General features: G+C 35.8%; 4 protein-coding genes across 5 annotated transcripts; all 4 read right to left on the reverse strand.

Annotated features, from left to right (window-relative positions):
- Positions 1–3,310: 3,310 nt before the first annotated feature.
- On the reverse strand, positions 3,311–5,697 carry LOC137810424 (uncharacterized). 2 transcript variants are annotated; one of them, XM_068611666.1, is made up of 4 exons: positions 5,555–5,688; positions 4,423–4,539; positions 4,172–4,251; positions 3,311–3,861 (listed from the first exon to the last, which is right to left on the reverse strand). In XM_068611666.1, the coding sequence occupies exon 4, from the start codon at positions 3,831–3,833 to the stop codon at positions 3,420–3,422; it is 414 nt and encodes a 137-aa protein (XP_068467767.1). In that variant the 5' UTR covers positions 3,834–3,861; positions 4,172–4,251; positions 4,423–4,539; positions 5,555–5,688; the 3' UTR covers positions 3,311–3,419. The 2 variants fall into 2 exon arrangements, with proteins under 2 accessions (XP_068467767.1, XP_068467766.1); XM_068611665.1 differs by lacking the exon at positions 4,423–4,539 and having other exon boundaries at positions 5,555–5,697.
- Positions 5,698–6,518: 821 nt separating this feature from the next.
- On the reverse strand, positions 6,519–8,787 carry LOC137810425 (protein SHORT HYPOCOTYL IN WHITE LIGHT 1). Its single transcript, XM_068611667.1, has 4 exons — positions 8,536–8,787; positions 8,275–8,466; positions 8,122–8,187; positions 6,519–7,082 (listed from the first exon to the last, which is right to left on the reverse strand). Exons 1-4 carry the CDS (start codon positions 8,686–8,688, stop codon positions 6,930–6,932), a joined length of 564 nt encoding a protein of 187 aa, XP_068467768.1. The 5' UTR covers positions 8,689–8,787; the 3' UTR covers positions 6,519–6,929.
- An 863-nt stretch (positions 8,788–9,650) lies between these two features.
- Positions 9,651–13,611, reverse strand: LOC137810426 (probable zinc metallopeptidase EGY3, chloroplastic). The gene is made up of 6 exons (XM_068611668.1): positions 12,933–13,611; positions 12,517–12,714; positions 12,127–12,351; positions 11,164–11,402; positions 10,685–10,839; positions 9,651–10,170 (listed from the first exon to the last, which is right to left on the reverse strand). Exons 1-6 carry the CDS (start codon positions 13,461–13,463, stop codon positions 9,815–9,817), a joined length of 1,704 nt encoding a protein of 567 aa, XP_068467769.1. The 5' UTR covers positions 13,464–13,611; the 3' UTR covers positions 9,651–9,814.
- Positions 13,612–17,373: 3,762 nt separating this feature from the next.
- Positions 17,374–19,571, reverse strand: LOC137810447 (uncharacterized). Its single transcript, XM_068611693.1, has 3 exons — positions 18,449–19,571; positions 18,143–18,239; positions 17,374–18,044 (listed from the first exon to the last, which is right to left on the reverse strand). Exons 1-3 carry the CDS (start codon positions 18,914–18,916, stop codon positions 17,590–17,592), a joined length of 1,020 nt encoding a protein of 339 aa, XP_068467794.1. The 5' UTR covers positions 18,917–19,571; the 3' UTR covers positions 17,374–17,589.
- Positions 19,572–20,793: the final 1,222 nt, after the last annotated feature.

Here is a 20,793-nt window from a genome sequence, read left to right on the forward strand (position 1 = left end):
ACCTTTCTCACCTCCGGCAGACACGAATCTTGACAAAGCCGTCATCCGCCTAGTTAGTTGTTGCCCTTCTTTCACTGAGGTTGGACTCCTCATGGCAATGATGGCTGCGCACTTACCAGGGTTTGCCTCTATCCCCCTTTTTGTGAGCATAAACCCCAAAAACCTATCCACCTCGACCCCGAAGACGCACTTCTCAGGGTTCAGCTTGAGGCGGTACTTTGATATTGTAGCAAACAGCTCTTCCAGGTCTGCTGCGTGCTGCCCTCTCTCATGCGAAGTCACCTCCATGTCATTTACGTAGGCCTGCACGTTCCTTCCCAGCATGGGCGCAAAGACCTTGTTCATCAGCCTCTGGTAGGTGGTGCCTGCATTATTCAGCCTAAATGACATCACCTTATAACAGTAATTGCACGTCTTCGTCATGAACGCCGTTTTGTTCTCATCCCTTGGATGCATCTTGATCTGATTGTAACCTGAGAATGCATCCAAGAAACTCAGCATTTTGCAACCCGAGGTTTGTCCACCAATGCATCGATGCTGGGTAGCAGATACGAATATTTGGGGCAGACCTTGTTCAAATCAGTGAAGTCGACACACATCCTCTACTTCCCACTTGCTTTCTTCACCAGGACGACGTTGGCCAGCCACTCAGGGTATTGTATCTCCTTAATGTGACAAGCACTTAACAATTTCTGTGTTTCCTCCTTTACTACGAGGCACCTTTCCTTATTGAATTTCCTCCTCCTTTATCGTATGGGGCGAACCTTAGCGTCCATGGTGAAGCGGTGGCACAAAAAGTCTGGGTCGATGCCTGACATGTCTGAGGCGGACCATGCGAAGGCATCTAGGTGGTTGCAATCACGACCCCCACTTCATCCTGTTCCTCCTGCCTCAGTGAGCGCCCTAGCTTGAATATCCTGCCGCCAATTCTCACCACCACGTTGTCCTTCGGTTGGTCTCCGCTACATTCTCTCCTAGCCGTCGCCTCGTTGGCTTCCCCGAACGAAGCCTCTTCCGCTAATTTCCCCATGGGCGAGCCCCCCTCGGATACCTCTTCCATTGACGAGGCGTCGCCACATCTTTCCTCTGTGCACAAACCTTCTCTAGGCGTCGCCTCTGTGGTTGTGGCATCGACAGACGTCGACTCCGCGGGGGTCGCCTCCTCCAAAAGCTCTACCTCCATCAGGGTATCTGAAATGGGTGGCCGTTCGACCACCGTGATCACGCCCCTCTTCGTCTTTGTTCCCAGATTTGGCTGTGAGAGCGGCGCGGAAAACCCCCTTGGTGGAGTAAACTGCTCAGGCTCATTTATGCTGCGCAACTCCTCATTTGCGAGGTGGAGCTCTTCATTTATCGTCTGAGATGTCGCGAGATCCGCCTGCATGCGTTCTTGCTCCACTTTCGACGCCGCCATTGCCTCCTGCAATCCCTGCACCATGTCCATGACCTGCTGCATGGTTAGGTCTTCACTCCCGGCGCGCGCCAAACCTTGCCTTGCGGGTTTCATCTTTTGTGGTTTCTGGAAACCTTCCTGACTGTCGTGCAACTTTAAGGGAAATGGACTGAACCCAGAGCACTTGGTGCAAGTGCTCCAAGTTCGCGACGAACGGTGGGTCTTGGAGAAATCTTAGAGAAAGTACCTTGAGAGCTGGAACTGATGAATTGTGCTTGTGATGGGACTGATCTTTAAATCGGCCCGACGGTGGGCGCCAAATGTTCCCGCCGGTTGACCAGGGACGTCTTTGCGCGTGGCTTATCCTCGCGAGCCAAGGCACCTTCGTTTTGCACCATCTGTGTGTACCCGAAAAGAAGTGAACAAAGGGGCGCCCTCGCGACCGTTTGCGCTCCGACGATCAAGTCAGCTGGCGAGAAACATCAAAGTGGCACACCTCTGTATCGGAGCACCGTGAATGAATGCTCTGAAGGTGGCCTAATAACTGAATACTGAATGCTGCCCTAATTGCCTGTGCGTACAATGGGCGCGTGAGCAAAACAACTAGGGTGTGTCAACTGAAAAACTCCCCCCTCGTCTCAAACCCCTCGAGCTCCTTTTAAATGTCTAAAGCATTCAAATCGTCTTAAAGCGCATTGGAAGCGTTTTAAAGCGCATTTAAGGCGCTTAAAAACGTTCTACATGTTTTAAAATGTTCAAAGCATTTAAAGCGTTTAAAGTGCTTTAAAACGTTCGAAACGTAAGATAAACAAGCGCGTACCTTAGCAAACTTTCAGGGCAACATGTACCCCTTAATGATTCGGTACTTACTGCCATGTGTTCTTCTGACTTGATCGCTATTCTCCGTGGAGGGCCTTTACAGCGTTGTAACCCAACTTAGGATAATCCATCGTGCAAGTCCTCCTTCTTGGAGTGCATCTGGCGCAAGGGGTGACTTTTTGGGTGCCAACTCATGTGCCCCAACCTCTAGTCACTTGTCCTGGGAGTGCATCTACCTTCCTCTCGCACCACGCACGTGGTTTGCCCCTGGGCGTGACCCTCTCATGGTTCGTATCTATCCCAGGGGCCTCCCAGAGGTGGCATGAGTACTTCACGAGTCAGGTTACTCCCTACTGGTACTAGAATTATGGCCTTGAAGTCACCTATTTCTTCTCTTTACTACTGCTCTAAGGTACCGAGGCTTTTCGTGGTGTCGTCCCCTCCACGGTCTTTCCTACCCCTGGGTATCGAGGGGTGACACCATCGATGTCTTATCTTGGCGACGTCTCATCTTGGCGACGCCTCATCTTGACAACGCCTCATCTTGGCGACGCCTACACCTAGCGACTTCTACACCAGGCGATGCCTTAAGCGGTCAACTTGTTGACTATCTCCCTTTGGGTCCCTTGAGGGGTTCCACCATATGTTGACTTTGACTTCGACTTTGATCAACGCTCGGGGACGGTACAGAATACATAATTCTTATGAGAAGATGCATAACATATCACTAAAGATGTTTATTGCCATGAAAAATTAAATCATTCAAGACACTTCTAGTTTTATTTATTCTTTATCGAAAAATTAGTTTACGTGTTCCACATGGATTAATTAAGAACATGAGTATAATGATTTTTGCTTGGAATTTTCTGCGTTTAAGGACGCTATAGAATGAGTAATACCCACATAATATCTGCATTCAAGCTGCACAACTTCTTAAAAATTCTGAACTAGTGTGACTGACGGATTGTATTTTCAGGAACTTCATTGAAAATGTCCTTTTGATGCCGTTGTCAGCAATTTTTCATCTAAAAAATGTCTTCCATTCCATAACATCAACCACCAAATGATAAAATAAATACAAAAAAGAAGACTGTCCTCTTATCATAATAAACAGAAGTACTTAAATAAAAGCCATTTTTTTTAATCTAAAACATGTTGAAGATCTTAGTCTGAAAAAATTGTGTCAAGTATAGAAGAGCACATCCCTCTAAGGAATTGGAGGGAAGATGCGTGACTGGGGAGATATTGCATAGTCCTGGATATAATTTTTAGAATTACTTGGGTCAGGGATCCAATGAATCTCACTCATGTTTGGTATCTCAACATAGGACATGGTAAACTCTCCTCTCTTCTCTAGCTTCCCTCTCTTGCCTGCTCTGAGTACAAGATTACCATGCTGGTAGGAAAAAATTCCTTTGCTCAAATGAATTATGTCACCTGAATCAAAAGCATCACATTCATCTCCCCAAAGCTGAAGATGAACTGCTGCAGTCTCATCAGCTACAAGAGTCAAGCATTTCCTATTCTTCCCTTCTAGTGTTGTGTTGCCTTTCTCCAAAAGTATAAACTTAGTGTCTATGTTGTTCTGAGCTGCAGGCATAATGTCTTTGAGAAGAACCATCACTGGTGTGTTCCTCCAAGAACCTCCACTTCATTTAATACATACATGTCATGAAAATAGCTTTTGGTTTAGAATGGAAAAAATCAATCAGCAATAAAAGTCAGCACCAGTGTAGTACTGCTTCTACACACAAAAAGGTTTTCAAAGAAAATTTAGAAATATGATTTTTTATTCAAATCAAAATGCAGTAATCTCATTTCCTCCCCACATAGCACTAAGGAGATAGAATGTTACATGTGCAACTGTTATCTAACTGTTGAAATGACTATGTTAACATTGAAGAAGATGCAAAAGCAGAAGCATATTAGGAAATGCAGTAGAGGTGGAAGGACGCTGACCTGATGAAGTAGGCCTTTGTGGCTCTGTAATTTTGGCGAACACACAGCCACTAACACCCAATCCAACTTCCCCTTCTTCCCTGCATAAGGCCAAAAGAATGGGTTAGGTTAGGTTAGGTTACGATTGATTGAAGAAGACCATAGGAACAATAACTCACGCTAGGGTTTTTTATTATATAGAAAGGGAACAAATTTTATCATTTGAAATAAACAGAGATAGAAGAAGAAATGTCAATAACTCATTCCAATACCTCACGCCTTCAGTATGCATTCTGTTTTGTGCACCCTACCCTCATTCAAGCTCCTTCTCACTATGCTCAATCCAAAACTTGTTCCAATAAAAGGAAACTTTTTCTTCTATTTATTTCCTTTTTATAAAAAAGGCAAAATAAATTTAACAGAAGGATAAAATTAAAAATAAGCAAAATCTTTTTTCACTTTAAGAGATAACTGTTTTTTTTATCTGAGATAATAATGGTAATTTTAAATACAGAATTTATTTTTAAATGAAATTTACCCATAAACAAAATTAAACTTATCATATAAACTAAAGTTAACTATATCAATCCTAGAGCCTAGGGTATTTGGGTTACTATATCATTAAACTACCTTCCATTGCAGAATACTGATTGCAAGTAATCACAAGCATTCTAAAAATGGAGACTATGTCATCAACATTAAACACGATGAACTATAATAACCCACATCCAAAAATTTCTAACATCAAAAGACCATGGCTAAACCAGATAAATCTAATTCGACAATGTCTCCCTCCCATATTCTTCGAAGTAAAAGGCAGTTCCAATTAACAATTCAAATAACAGATAAACTCATCTATGTCTCTATAATTCCCCTGAACCATACTTTACATATTCGCTATGCTCTGCACTGTTACAGAAGAGCTACATGTATTATTTACGCAATCTAACACTTGCAATAAATCCATCCAACATATAGACAAACAAAACAGACATGAAAGCTCTTGCTCCAGATTTCACCGTCATAAATGTTAGCTTCTCCAAATGCAGAAGCACTTTTATCAGAGCATGCTACAAATATTCAAGAAACGTAGTTCATACTTACACAAAAATGACCTAACTATTGTCCACGTTTTTGCATGCATAACTAACCTGATAACGTAAACCGTGAACCAAAAAATCACAGAGGAGTGTTGTGTACACTCACAAGTATTTATTATGCAATTCTAATTTTATTTTATCGGAACAGTGTCGCTAACTGGGAGAATGTAATAATGAGGAGTGAAGAATGAAAGGAATGTAGCGAAAACCTAACACTCAAATCATAAAAACTTTGAAACTAGAAGCATTCATATTCTGTGTGATGCACATGCATAAACAATTGGAGAGAAAGAGGTTAATTGACCTGTTCCGTTTCTACTGAGATGAAAATGAAGAAATCTGTGTCTCTTAGCTACCGCAATTTACACTGATCGAGGTTCTTCAATCTTCAGACCGCGAGTATATGAATTTCTTCCACCATATGATACGACGTCGTCCTTCACATTTTCTATTGATTTAGAAATACTGATAAAATGTAAAAGCCTTATGCAATGTCTTCCCCGTTAAGGTACACAAAATTAGTTATTATTTTTTTTTACACAACACTAAATTTTATAATTTAAAATATATTTATAATCATTACATCACTTATATATTTCAATAAATTTTTCTTTTTTCCTCACACATACATTTTAAAATATCTTATTTAAATATTCTCAACTTTCTTCACACTTTCGTCTCAAATCTTCGTACTATCACTCTTTTACGTCCTCATTTTTTCCTTCTAATTCAAAAGAATAACTATTTATGAACACTATTTAAAAAGTGTTGTCTTCTATGCCCGTAAATATCATTAATTTCAATGAAATTCTTAAAAAGTTAACTTTTATGTCTAATTCAACTACGAAAATTTGGCTGGGAAAGTGAAGTTTATACCCACATCATTCACAATACGTAGACTCTGAGTATACAAGGAGCCATTGGTTTGGCATAAGTTTACATTAAGATCCATAGGAGTGAAATAGGTTTCACAACCACAATCTTATTTCTTCCAAGATGTGCGTCCATTGCATACTTCTTGGAAATTGTATCACCATTCTTGGACCTTCACACTGTTATCCCCAATATTTAATTATTAAATATTTTACGAAACATTTAAAAAGAAGATAAAGTTATTAATTTTAAATTTTAAAAAATCAATTGAAGTTAAAATGATCTGGATAACCATCAATATCATTTTACAAGTTGTTCATTATTCATGAATCTAAAAGAATTTAATTTCTAGATTTGTATTATCTTAAAGATTTACTGAACTTGAGTGTAACATCTGGAAAAAAAAAGTCATAGTTTTACTGGCTATAACGCAGATACATGAATTTTCCTGCACTTCTTATACATTGGATATGAATTTTCTCAAGTGAGTCACCCTTTTCTTAACAGTAAAAAGGGTGAAAACATATTATAAGGAAAAAAATTGAATATATATGAATCATGAAAGAGCTCATAAAGTTAGCGAGTTACAAGTATTTCAAAGGAATCTTGTTCAGCAGCTTCCCGTGTTCTTTATTCTTTGCCAAATAAGAATTGCAGCAATGCATGCTTCCACTAGCAGTGTAAAGCTTTTTCTAGTATTATTTCCTTTATTCGACTTCCCCATCTTGATAAGGAGTAGTAATAATAATTCCTAATTGAGATTTGTTTGTGCTCAAAATCAAAATGAGTAAATGTAAATGAACTGCTCAAGTCACGGGCTGCCCACCATTCCAAGCATGGTGCATATATAGTTGATCCATTTCTTGGTGTCGACTTTCATGCAAAAAGCTAACACCAGACCATATTCCACGGATTAATAAGATGCTCACAAACACTACACTTCCAAGCGTGCATAACACCTGCATTGAATTATACATCAGTACCAAAATGTTTAAGGTATACAACAAGTTCAAAAGATATAGGTACAGATATTCCGGGTACTGCAAAGCTAAAAGTCTGAGAGTTCAGAACAAGAATGCATCTATTTTTCACTCCCTGCTCCATGGCAAATATCAACTGGAAAAATCATCACCCGTATATTGTAAGGAAGTTTAACTACTTATTCATCCTCGTACTTGAACATTTTTTATGTTTTAATCTATACACTTAGAAATTACTCGTTTTACTACTCTGATATACACTTTTTTTTAATTCGTTTTAGTCTTTACACAGTCGAAAACAGATTAAAAACAATGTCTATGAATTGAAACTTTAGATGTTCAAATTTAAACAAAGATCATGCAAATAATGGAGCAAACAAGTAGTTAAACCTTTTAATAAATACTGCCTTTGCAGATATATCTGAACCATAGGCGACCCACCTACGCGCCTTGTCATTTTTCCTATAAAGAAAACTCTTCCAAAACAGGACATGATTCATTTGTTGCTTTAAGACCATGTCATTGGTTTTAGAGTGATGATACATTAGCACCACACACAGTGCCAAACATTCACTTCACATACCAAAAAGTTTTTTACGTGTCAACAAAATCTTTTCCTTGGTTTTAATCAAGGAAACAGCCTTTCCACAGTGGCACAAGGCTGCATAAGACCCTACTCAGACGAACCCCGTGAACTAAGACACCCCTCTATCGTTAGCGAATTCTCATGTTCTATGATGCTCTGAAAAGTAGTAGCCTAGAGAGTATGTAGAACCATTTTCCACTCAGTAACAAAAAGCTTGGAAAACAAAGGTCGAAAACAGCTAAACAAGTTGAACTCACTAAATGCTATCGTATAGAATGTCAAAATCTCATGAACTAAAATAATGCAGGTGTCCACAATCCACAATCATTGTTGAATACCCAAAAAGAAAGATGCCTTCCTAAGCAGAAAATATGTCAAAAGTAATGATCTTAACAATGTTAATGCGAATTATAAATAAATGAAAAACGGTACCTGAAGAAACGCCTTCAAAATCCACAGGAAGGCCAGCAACAGTGTCCCATTCACAGAAAATCCGATCTGTGTTAAAAGAGATGTTAAATTTCAACCCCTAAAAAATGCAGAATTGCAATAGAAGTGGCAGAAGAAGAGATTAGGTAGCCGAACCAAATGGGTGGAGATGGGGAAAGGGAGAACGGATCGAACTGCTTTTCGTGTTCTCTTCGACACCTTCTTGAAGACATTCTGAACGAACCTCACCAGTAGATCCAGACTCCGATCCTCGTCGTTTTCATCGTCATCGTCGTCGCTGTTTGGATGCACCCACTTGCGAGGATCATGGACCAAAGTCCTGCGACTCTGAAGCAAATTGAACTGTAATCACAAAGAAGAGAACAGAAAGGAAAATGGAATTGTCGAAAAAGGCACCTTTGATTGAGAGAAGCTGGAGACCCGTTGACTAGGAATGTAATCGTGGTGAGTGCAGAGGGCGTTGGGGAAAGGACGAAGGTGAGAATTAGGGGTAAAAGAGCTAAATAACGGAAGACCAGCAGATTTAACCGTCACTGCTGAGAATAACATAATTAACTTCACCCCTCAACTCTAATAATAACAATCACAACAAACTACAGTGATTCTCCTTCTATTTATATATACAGGTTGAGTGCGAATGTTTCAAGTAAAGCATCTCTTAGTCCAAAACTTTTCTTCTTATACCTCTAGCTCATGACATCAAGTATCTCTCATATCTTATTCAAACAAAAACTGCTCCAATCCAATAATAACAATTATGAAGTTTTAAGTAATTTTTACATTGAATTTTAAAACAAATTCAATCTTATTTTAAACCAAATTCAATCTTATAAAACTGTATATAAAAAACTGTATATAAAATATGGTAAGGTCCCGATCACTTAAGTACGCTATTATGATATGATTAGTTTAAAAAGTTATATACTTAATTTGACCCAAAACGATAATAAATTCAAAAGTCGGCTCAATTATGTGTTAAGGAATCAACCTAAACAATTGGCAAAATAAAAATATATTACAAAGACAGTAAAAAATATAAAAACAACTAAAAATATCACCGAATCAATTAAGCATATGTATTTATATTCTAAATGAAAATAAACAAGATAATACTCAGCCCACATCTCTAAAATAAGGGAATATATTAAGAGAATATTTTTATGATTGTTAACTCTAGAGGAAGGATCTAATAAAAGAACTTTAGAGATCAGATATCAAAGGTAATACAGTACTCATAATTATATGTTGACTTGATCATCGAAGTCTTGTGAGTGAGTATACTCATAATTATATGTTGACTTGATCATCGAAGTCTTGTGAACAGGTTTTAATTTTCCTCACCACGTAGAAAAGAAAGGTTGGTCCAAAATCCACCAACAAAACCCGATCCAAGTCAGCCGACGAGAACAAATATCATTATCTCTAATCGATATGGAATCTTCAACTATCAATAGAAGAATTAGGAGTATTTTTCTCGGATGATGATGGAAACGCTTTCTAGGAGCTCGTGATTTGCAATTCAACGTTTAAATGGCAGCTATAATTACAATTACAATGAGCCATCTTGAATTCTTGATTATGATTACATGACAAAGAAACACAGTTCTATCTTCTCGAGAATATGTAAAATGAAAATGACACTATAATTACGTATAAATACATACAAGTATTACATTTAGATGTCACCCCTGAAAAATGGAGCACTGAGGAATGAAGAGGAGAATGTGCCTCCACCATTAGGGAAAAGTGTGAGGAAACATATGAGGCCAAGGATGATGCCCCAAGCGTATCTGCTTTCCCCTAGAGGGCTGATCTCGTCTTTCGCTGGTATTTCCTCTCCACCCCGAAAAAAGGTTGCAAACAATCCCCATGCCAGACACAGAACACTACCACTGAGGCCACCAACACCCAGCAACAGTGAAGTGCCAAAAGATAAGAGTGTGGCAGTGTTTCTGCCAAACATGGCTTGAGCAATGCGACCACCTTCTAGCCTCCCGCATGGCAACAAGTTCAGAGAAGTCACCACCATCCCTGCATAACCATCAAATTCAATTATTATAAATGTAATGGTTAACAAAGATAATGAATGTCTTGTTCCGTTTTGTTTCACTTAATATATTTTCCTTTTTTAGTATTTTATTCTCTTTATTTTGATGGCTATTTTTTATTCCACAAAACCAACACAACCACCACAAATATGTCATTGTAATTCACCTATAACTTCAAACCAACGCAAAGGGATCAAATTTGTCAAAGCAAAACTTGTAAAAACTCAATGGTGGGCATCTAACGCGCTCTAGATATAGTAAGATTACAAATAATTGCTCCTTTCCCTAGAAGTATAAGTTTATTAACCATGTTCATGACGTTAAGTAATTTTAGCAAATGCCATTTAGCCTGCAACAAAGTGAGCTTCAGTCAAACAAGTAGCCTGAACATTATAAAATCTTGGATCTTAGGTCGTAAAGAATGTAGAGTTGCATTGTTTATTGAAAAATTATTGTCAAAAAGGAGGTTTTAAAGACAGAAATTTCAACAAACCCACCTAAAAGCCCAGCAAATGCAAGCGGATCAACAGGAACTCCAACACCTTCCACTGCATAAGGTAATACGTTTCCAAGATCATCTGTGTAAGGTCCAATAACGTATTGGATGAAAGAAAGCAAAGGGTTGTTATAGAAAAATTGAGGCCGTATGTACCTGAAAATAAACAGGAAGTTATTATCATGAGAAGTTTAGGGTTTAGGATTTACTATTGAGAACAGACAACGATTTCTGTTGTGCTTGCTCCCCATATTATATTATTATTGTCGTAAATTTTAATGTATAGAACTTACATTCCCAATGCTATAACCCCAATATACTCCATAATACATTTCATAACATGTATCTCTAGTCCATGTATTATAGGCCTTTAAATAAAGATATTGGGTAGATCATAAGTTTATGGTTCTGGCAAACAATGTTCTCTTAAATTTAAGTTTCCTTTCGTTTTCTAGAGAAGGTATTATATACAGCACTCACAATGCATTATCACCCCCATTAAAGCTTCCATCAGCCACAAACGCAGCAATAGCAAGCAGTAGTGAAGTTAAATATGCACTAGCAGTACGGGCTACAGGAATGTCAAAAAGAGCTTTCTTGTTTGGGAGGAGAGATTCATAATTATTCATCACTCCTAAGCACCCTGTCCAATTCGATGGCACCAGGAAGGAAGGACTAAGCTTAACACCATAACGGGCTGCTGTTACCCTGGTGGTTATCTACATAATGAAAAGGATACAGTCAGTCAGCCAAGGAATGAATTGAATGTCAAAGATGGCCAGATAAAACTCCAACATAATTTGCATGAATACAATGGCCGATCATTCAGAAATTTTCTCTTTAGCTCAATTGAAGGTTTGGTCTTTGATTTCCTCTAAAATCATCTGTTTGTTTTTCTTATTCTGATTGATGTTTTGAATCTATAATTTGTCTAAACTCGTTTTAACTTTGGTTTTAGCTTGTTGGTTTCTGGTTTTATAGTAGTTTGGTTTGGATGACTTTTAAGTAGTTTGGTTAGTTTTTTGTTGGCTGGTTGTTTTTGGTAAGTTGTTAAGGGTTGAATAATCTTTGAAGTGATCCATATTTATTTATTCATTATTGTTGATAAAAAAAAATTGCATGAATACACAAATGTACCGGTCTGGTGTTGGAATTGTCTGTTTAACCACTGAAATCATCAAAAAGAGGAACTAGTGAGCTACTGTCACAATGTTCCTTGCAGATAATACTGTCTATGGCGTAAACTACAACACCATGTGGCAAGAAAACTTTCTCAAATTTTCTTTAGGCTTTTTGTGTGAGTTTCTTGCTTATAAATAGATAAACAAGCTACTTATCAGTTAGAGGATTATCAGTAAGGGCATAGTAAGTCATAATCAGAACATGATATAAATGTGTGGAATAAACTACCACGTTTGGTGGAAATTCTGAAATATAGCATACCTCTGAAACTCCCAGAATAAATAAGAAGCCACCAAATAGAGGCACAACATTAGCCAGATAGTCATCGAATGTAGCATCAGGTTTAAGGAAGAAGCCACTCATCAAAGCAACTGTTCCAAAGGTAGTAACAGCTAATAAAATTGCACTAAAATAGCCCAAAGGAGTACTCAGTTTAGTAGACTCAAATTGGAGATCCATTTCTGCTTTGGGTTGCACCACACAAGCCTGAAACAATGCCCATGACTTTTATCTATCAGTTGGTCCTCTAGCAAAGCAACTTTACAGCCTTTTCTTTATGATACGCGCAAGTGAAACTAAAGAACATGCAAAGCCAGAACGAAGAAACCAAGAATTTAAAAACATTGAAATAAACGATGGGAAGGTAAGTACCTGTTTGGTAATGTCATTTGCTTCTTCTTCCATGAACCAGACCACCACATCTCGTCCTGCTGCATCAGAGAGCTTTTTCTCCAACTTGGGAATGACCTCATCGATGGGTTTCCTCAAATTGCCAATGAAAATGCCCCCATCTCCAAATCTTCGAACATCGGTTGCAAAGAAGGTGTCAAACCCAAAGCAACTCTTTAACTGCATAACGCCAAATTACACTAAATTTAATTAGTAGGTAGTCATCATTCAAGTCCAGGTAATAGCATAATAGAGCAGCTATGAGACTTTAACACTCCTCATAAATGGTCACCAACACGATACTCGTATAATATGTGTCCAATTCAAAAAATATTCTGAAAATTCTAGTATGAATCTAACACATGAAACAGATACGAATTAGTGAGTGATGGGGTGACCTGGTTAAGATCAAGAGCCTTGAAAGTTTGCTCAGCCTTTTGCAGCCTCTCCTTCTCCCTGAGCAAGTTGTCACGCACTAAGGTGTTGAAAAGGCCCAAAAGGGGGTTAGAGTTGGTGGTTTCCCTGTCAAGTTGTTTGAGCTTTCTATCAGCCCTCTTCTTCTCAAGCTTTATGGCGGCCTCGATGGAAGGGTTGCCCATGAACTTCTTAAACTCCTCGTCGCTCTTCCAGTCCATTTCCTGTTGGGTGTCAGAATCAGAATCAGAGTGAGAACCAGAATCATGGTCGACGTCGTTTTCTGGAGCAACGGCAACCGTGGCAGTGGAGGAGGAGTCAGTTTGTTGGTCGTCTTTGTGGGAGGAGGTAGCGCAGGTGAGGGAAGTGCGTTTGGAGCAGAAAGAAAAAGAGAGACGGGTGTGGATGTTGGAATGTAGAGGGAAAGTGCAGGTGGTTCTGCTGCTGGTGTTTGTGTTGGCGTTGAGAAGAGCAGTGAAAGAAAGAGCAGAAAGAGTTGGCATTGGCACTGCCATTGGAAAGGAAGAAAGGATAATTGCTGTGTGGGATGAAGATGATGATGAATATGTATGAGTAGAGTTATTGTGAGTAGTGAGTTGCAGAAGTTGATTCCAGAAGTGTGGAGAAGTGAAGTGACGAATTGAAAGTGAAAGAGAAGGCGACCCCACACTTCACTACTTCACTGCTTCTCTTCCTGATTTTGTAGGACACGACATCACACGCTGTCCTCGGAGAACATCCTCCTTCGGATACTGCCACCTGGTGCCTCATTTTGTCCTTTTCCCCCTTCTACCTTCAAAATGTAACATTCAAATTTTCAATTATGATAATGAATCACAATTTACATTTATGGAATTAATCATATTTATTTTTAGGAGCTTTAATTAAGTTAAATTCACTTGAGTATAGTATTTTTTTCTTTTTATTTTTTAAGTGATTTTTTAAGTGGTGGTAGTTGTTTGTATTGGTTGATACTAAATATCGGTAGCACATTTAGTTTTTGGAAAACTGGTTTTGCTCACTCTTGGTCTTATTACGTCCTATTTCTTTGATCTTTTGGTCTGAAAATTTTACCAGACATTCGTCATTGTGTGTATTGAGTTTTGGCTGAGATTTGAGACCCAGATTCGTCCCACAAGATTTTAAATAAATTTTTTATCCATCACTCTCAGAATTGAAAGGAAGGTTCGTTTGTGTGTGAAACTGTTTGATTTTTTTTCGTACGTGAATACTCACCCGCTTGACGTGAAATTTGTTGCGTTTTGTCCCAAATTAAGTCCAGATTCTTATGTGGAATTTCAAGAAAAAATTATTTCGGGACAATTTTTTTGAAATTTTGTGAAAAATCAAAGCTATCTTCTACCAAAATTTGTGAAATTTCGCCTACTTCATGCAATTTTATTCTGGGTCCATATTGCATTGAAAAATTTCGAAAAAATTCACACAAGTACATTTATATGTTGTTTGCATCTTGCTAAGGAGGCATGTCCATAAACAAATCACAAAAAAAAAGATAAAGTGAAGAAAAGCCAGGAAAATCGGATTTGTTCACTTTCGGTCTTGGTCTTACTACGCCCTATTCCTTGGGTCTTTTGGTCTCAAGGTTTTTCTAGACGTTCCTCATTCTATGTATTGAGTTTTGGCTGAGATTTGAGCCTCCCAGATTCGTCCCACAAGATTTTCAATAATTTTTTTATTAATCACTGTCACGGTTGAAAGGAAAGTTCGTTATTGTGTGAAACTGTTTGATTTTTTTCCTAAGTGAATACTCATCCGTTTGACCTAAAATTTTTCGCGTTTTGTCCTAAATTCAGTGCATATTCTTAAGTGAAATTTAAGAAAAAAATTATAAAAACAAATTTTTCAGAAATTTTGTAATTTTAATCAAATAGACACAGAGCAAGCCAAATGAAGGGAAGCTCTTAATTAAGATTTTGTACTTGTGGAACATAAATTATTTCAATATTTTATTATTTTTTGTTTAAACTTCACTTTCAAAGATTTAAATAATGTATTTGCAATGGATTTATTCTATTACAAACGGTCGTTTAAAATATAATTATTTTATTATTCTGAAAATGTTAAGAATTATTATGAAAGACATGTTAAAATTTTTATTATAAGATCTTATAAAGAATTTAATTACAAATAATATATAAAAAGCACTGGTTAATATTTAAATTAAATAATTTATTCTTAAAGTACAGGTATAAAATACAAACTTTTAACTTGTTAGATTATAGGCATTTATTTTACATGAAATATATTAGAAGTTTTTCTCTTGGCGTTTTTAGTTTCTACACAGTCAATTATGAATTCCACTTAATTTCCAATAATCAACAGATGACAAATTCTCTCTTCACCATATCAATTTCAATATACACTCAATGTTCTATTGGAAATGACAAATAGACCCCTCCCTCCAAAATGATAAAAAAAATAAATAAAAAAAGTGTAAATAAAAATTACTTCCAAAATCTTTTATTCAGAAATATTGTAGATTTGGATTTTCGAAACACAACTTTTAATTTCAAATTTTTTTATCTAGAATGCATTTTTAATTTTATATTTCAATTTTTTTTTATTTGAAATGTATTTTTTAATTTTAAATTATATTTATTATTCTGAATTTTTAAATGCAGAATAAAGATAATTTTGAAATTTTAAAAAAAATGATAAGTTAATGTTAAAATTGATATCGTACACGAAGAAATGGGCTCTAATAGAAATGTTGAGTGAAGAGAAAAGTGAGAAGAGAAGGATGGGAAAGACATAGAAAGAGAATGAGAAAGAGAAAGAGAAGAAGCATAAGTATCTTCCATTCATTTTTTATATATCCCAAATAAATCATTCAACTTATTCATTATAAAAATATATAAACAAATCCAATCAAACCTATTCATTTAATTTTATGAATAATTGTAATTCATTTTTTATCTTTCAAATATTCAATGTATCATCTAATCAATTTTAATAAATTGAAATTAGTCCAACCTATATTTTGTATGATTAAATCTTTATGGAACTTTTTAATTTTAAAAAATTTAAAAATTATTTGAAAAATAAACTATAGTTAATTTTTAAATATATTACCTCGTTTCTATATAAGAAACACATGAAATATTTTTGCCTAAAATATAAGAAACCTATAACAACTTCAAATACATTGCTAAATTTTCTTTTATTCCATTAGGTTTTTATAAATAATGAGGCATTTACTAATTTCTCATGAAAGTATGGATTGGACTATACTGGTCAAATTGGGGGTCCTTAATAGTTGAAAAAAAATCATTAAACTGTGAATAATATCATTAAACATAAATACCACTAAAATGAATTAATTTATGGACTTATCTTCAATAAAAATTAAATATGTATTTTTTAATTAAAGCTAACTAATTTAACTATTTTTATTCGTTTTCAAGAGTTATATTTATTTTTTATACGTATAACCTGAGATAATATTACTATTTTAGATAAATTGAATTTTTTAAGAAAAAAATGCTAATAAATACGAAGCATAAAATGAATCAAATCCATAAGCATTTTTTATGGATGAAAACGGAATAATAATTTTGTTTAATCTATGAAAAATCCAAATTAAGATTTACCTTATTATTTATTTTCCTACTTTACACATTATCCAATTTAATAAAGAAGACAGTTGATCCATAGTACAATTTACCATTCCAGAATAGTCTCTTTCAAGTTAAATATTTAATAAAAAATATACATGGACAACTTTTTGCAGTATACAACTTTTTTTTTTTCTTAAAATTTCAAATTTTACATAAAATAATAAAAATATTTTTTTTATATTATTAATAAGAAGTTGTATAATGAAGCATGTCAAGATATAATTGTCTTTTTTTATATAAATATACACGTAAGTTTGTTAAGACACTTCAATTCATTTATTTACTTTTGTAAAATTAGACTTTAAATCATTTGCACAGTTACAAATGTTCTTGCATTTTAATTACATTATTTCAATATTTTGTCCGTGAGTTAACTTACATATACAGATAGATCAACCAAATTTATTTTTTAAATAAAATTATTAACGGTGTAATGGCTAAAATATTCCTATTGGTGTGGTATATATATAATTTTGATGTTTGTATATGGTAGGAAAAAACACAAATCTCGTTAATGAATTTCGGACCAATTCAAATATTTTAATGATGAATTGAGATTTGGCAAGAGATACTATGTGGAGTCATGCACCTACATCATTTCATTTCATTCATATAAAGGCAACAATGCATCTTTAGAAATCTAATTTCGTGTCCTTCACGAAGGTGTCAGTTATTATTAGAGTGATGATAGTTGAAAACTATATAATAAGTTAAGAGTACAATTATTTTTTACTATTCTAAATATCCTGAATTTAAAATTGTCATACTCTTATTGAATATCGTTGACGCTAAATGTACATAAAATATGGTTAGAACTGCAACCAGGGTCGGATTCAAGCTAAAAAATTGTGAAATATGTCTTCATTTGAACTAAATTCTGCAACGTGAATTTACAGCAACAGGGTAATCCTTATTCGAATGTTTGTTTATACATTCAACTAAGCCTGATTATGTAACCAAGCGAAGTACAGTTCCAGTGAACATGTTCATGGGCATGAGCTGTTTAAAATAAATCAATTATTTCACTAACAATGTCATCCGTGATTGAATCTCCTATTTCCATGTATATCTCCAAATTTATGATTTCGAAGCTTTTCCACTCTTCTGATATCACACACGACTCTGCATGAACCAGGTGCCTCATCTTTTTACCTTCTCTATATTCTTTCTGCAACACGTTAAAATGCTCATCTATCATACTCTCAAACCCCTCAGCTTCTGAAACTGCTTTGCTTGATACACTTTTACCTTCATTTCCATCAAACCCTCTGTCTTTTTTGTCAAAGCCCCTTCTGCATCTTCCGCACAAAGAACCCGTCTCAACCATCTCCTCTAGTTTCTCTTTTTTTGCACGTCTAAATTTCAAAATATTTGAGCTCGTCACTAGCTTTCTCACATAGTCTCTAACAAGTTTCTGAGACAAAGTTGGAACAGCATCTGAACTTTTTAAGTCACACACTGTTCCATCACAACCCAAATGTTGCAAGTTAAAAATTAAAGCAATGCAAACGTGTTAACACTTTCCTCCTTTCCTGATTTTAGTAAAAGTGTCGAACCTGCATTGGGTAATGGTGCTTTCCATTCTGGTCCTCTGCTACACGCCTGCTTATTCTCCTTTGAGCTTATCCAATATGGTTTTGTTCCTGCGTCTACCTGTTTAGCTTAATGAGTGAGTTTGCTTAATTTATACTGTAGACGGTAATGGAATTGTGGTTCATTGCATGTATACAATTATTATATACTATTACTAACAATAAGGTGATGCCAGCACGAATTTCCTTTTGTTTTTTACACACACTGTTATAACTAAAAATCTAAAATATAAATATTATATAACATCATTTTTATCATCTAATACTTACCTCTGATCTTTTCAATTTTGGGAGTGTGAATGTCTGAATCATACTTGTCGGCAAAACCTTGTGGTGAACCTCATTGTTAGTAAAATGATGAGACATAGGCAATGTTTTCGGTGAAGATGCTTGTTGAGTTGCTTGAGTGTGTGCTGTTAAATATTCATGCACATAATACAGGTCACTGTTGTGCTCTTCATCCCAGTTTGAGAACTCCTGACTGTCTTCTGTGGATAGTAGTGATCTTAGTATCACTGCAGCATGTAATAGCCGTTTCCTTATCTTGTGTAAATCATATTTGATTGACCATTTCAGATTCTTGGCTGAATAAAGGTGGTGAATGTTGGTACTTTCAGAGCTGAGGTTGTTGAACATGTAACTTCTTTCGATGAGGTAACTCTGCAGCGAAAAAGGCTCTTGGTGGTGTAGGAGATGATCTTTCAGCTGTTTTGTAGATTGTTGGTGGGAAGCATCCATTGAAAGGAGTACTGGAATAGGACCTTGTGAAGCAGAAAAGATGTGAATATGAATGATACTTTTTTGTGAAAGATGGGGAGCACGAATGGGCAGTGGAAGCTAATAGAACATGGTTGTTATGGAGGGAGGGAAGAGCGTGAGTGGGAGAATAAAGCAAGAGGTTGGTGGAGTGGGGAAGAGGCATTTAAGTATAGCAAATAGTTTATTTGACCGGGGAACCAGAAAGCTAAAGCTTGGTAACATAGCAATCAAATGGTGGTGCCAACATGTTTAATGTTTGCAATCTCTTGATTATTGCTTTGCTTTCTTGAGGCTCATGTGTTGCACAAATACCATAGGACATTCTAATTCCAATGGCTTTTCCTTATGTGAATCTTTAGGAGTTTGGTTTCGTACATGAGGAAGGCTCTATCATTCTGTCATGTCTCCCTGTCTATTTTGTTTTAGGAATGAGAATATTTTTGGACTATTATATAAAATGGAGCATGTGGGTGGGTGGGTCTTGCAATTGGCAATAGCCATATTACTTTAATCCTTTGGCCAAAGCAAAGCATGAGGAGTGAGATATATCAGGGGCCATCAGGTATAGCCATCCAATACATTGTTTTCTGAGTTGTTAAAAGGAGAATTTAGCCTTCAAAGGTGGGCAAAGTGGGTCTGTCCATTGTACAACAAGCAAGCTCACATCCTTTTGGAGTTTATAATTTTGTTAAGAATGATGATATGTTAATAATTATGCACCAAATTACAACTAAAGAAACAACTAAAATTGTATTGGTGAACATTTCCAATTTTGAATCACACTCATTTGCATTTACATCCCCAACTCCCTTATCTTTTCCCCTCTAATTCTGCCTTCTTGTGACTACCTTTCATCATAAGAAAAAGATAACCACCATCTTTATGTCTTCATCATTTCAGTTATACACATGTTAGTCCACCAGCAATGATTCATCACCACTGCTGCTTCTAACCTCTACAGTTGTACTGATAAAAATGTACTGATAAAAATACTGAGCTAAATAAAAGGACATGATTTGAATCATATACTAAAAGGTTAATAAAATTCATCTTTGTGAGTACTAAAATTAAAGTGATAGATTAATAGTAGTGAGATTGAGTACATTAATTAACCGTTTGAGGTAAGAGCGTCTTAATAGTGAGTGAATCATAGCATTGGCGCCTCTTGTAAACGTGGAACTATAAGTTGGGTTCTTGCACGCGTTTCTTCTGGAATCTCTATTATCTAATTGCTTCTTACAGTTTTTGTCCAAACCTGATTTTTTACAGCAATGAAAGTGTCTAAAATCCAGATTCATAATCATATACAACTGCATGCCGTCACAGAATGGGATTTCACGAGACAGAAATTGGAAAATGTGGTTGTGAGATGATAAAAATTGTACAGATTAAAAAAATAAATCTAATGTGATGCAATGTAATGAACAAATTAAGTAGTTTTTGCAAAATAATGAAAATAACAATTTTTTATCAAATAACAGTGATTACTTGAATCTCTTATAAAAACACAGAGGAAGCCAAATGAAGGGAAGCTCTGAATTAAGATCATGTACTACTGTGGAATATAAATTATTTCAATTTTTTTTTAAACTTCACTTTCAAAATTTTAAATAATGTATTTGCAATGGATTTATTCTATAACAAACGGTCATTTAAAATATAATTATTTTCTTATTCTGAAAATGTTAATAATTATTACGAAAGACATGTTAAAAATGTCATTATATGATCTTATAAATAATTGAATTACAAATAATGTATAAAAAAACACTGGCTAATATTAAATTAAATAGTTTATTTTTAAAATACATTTATAAATACAAACTTTTAACTTGTTAGATTATAGGGTTTCATTT

This window comes from Phaseolus vulgaris, chromosome 2, assembly GCF_000499845.2.
Source record: "Phaseolus vulgaris cultivar G19833 chromosome 2, P. vulgaris v2.0, whole genome shotgun sequence".
Taxonomy (NCBI): Eukaryota; Viridiplantae; Streptophyta; class Magnoliopsida; order Fabales; family Fabaceae; genus Phaseolus; species Phaseolus vulgaris.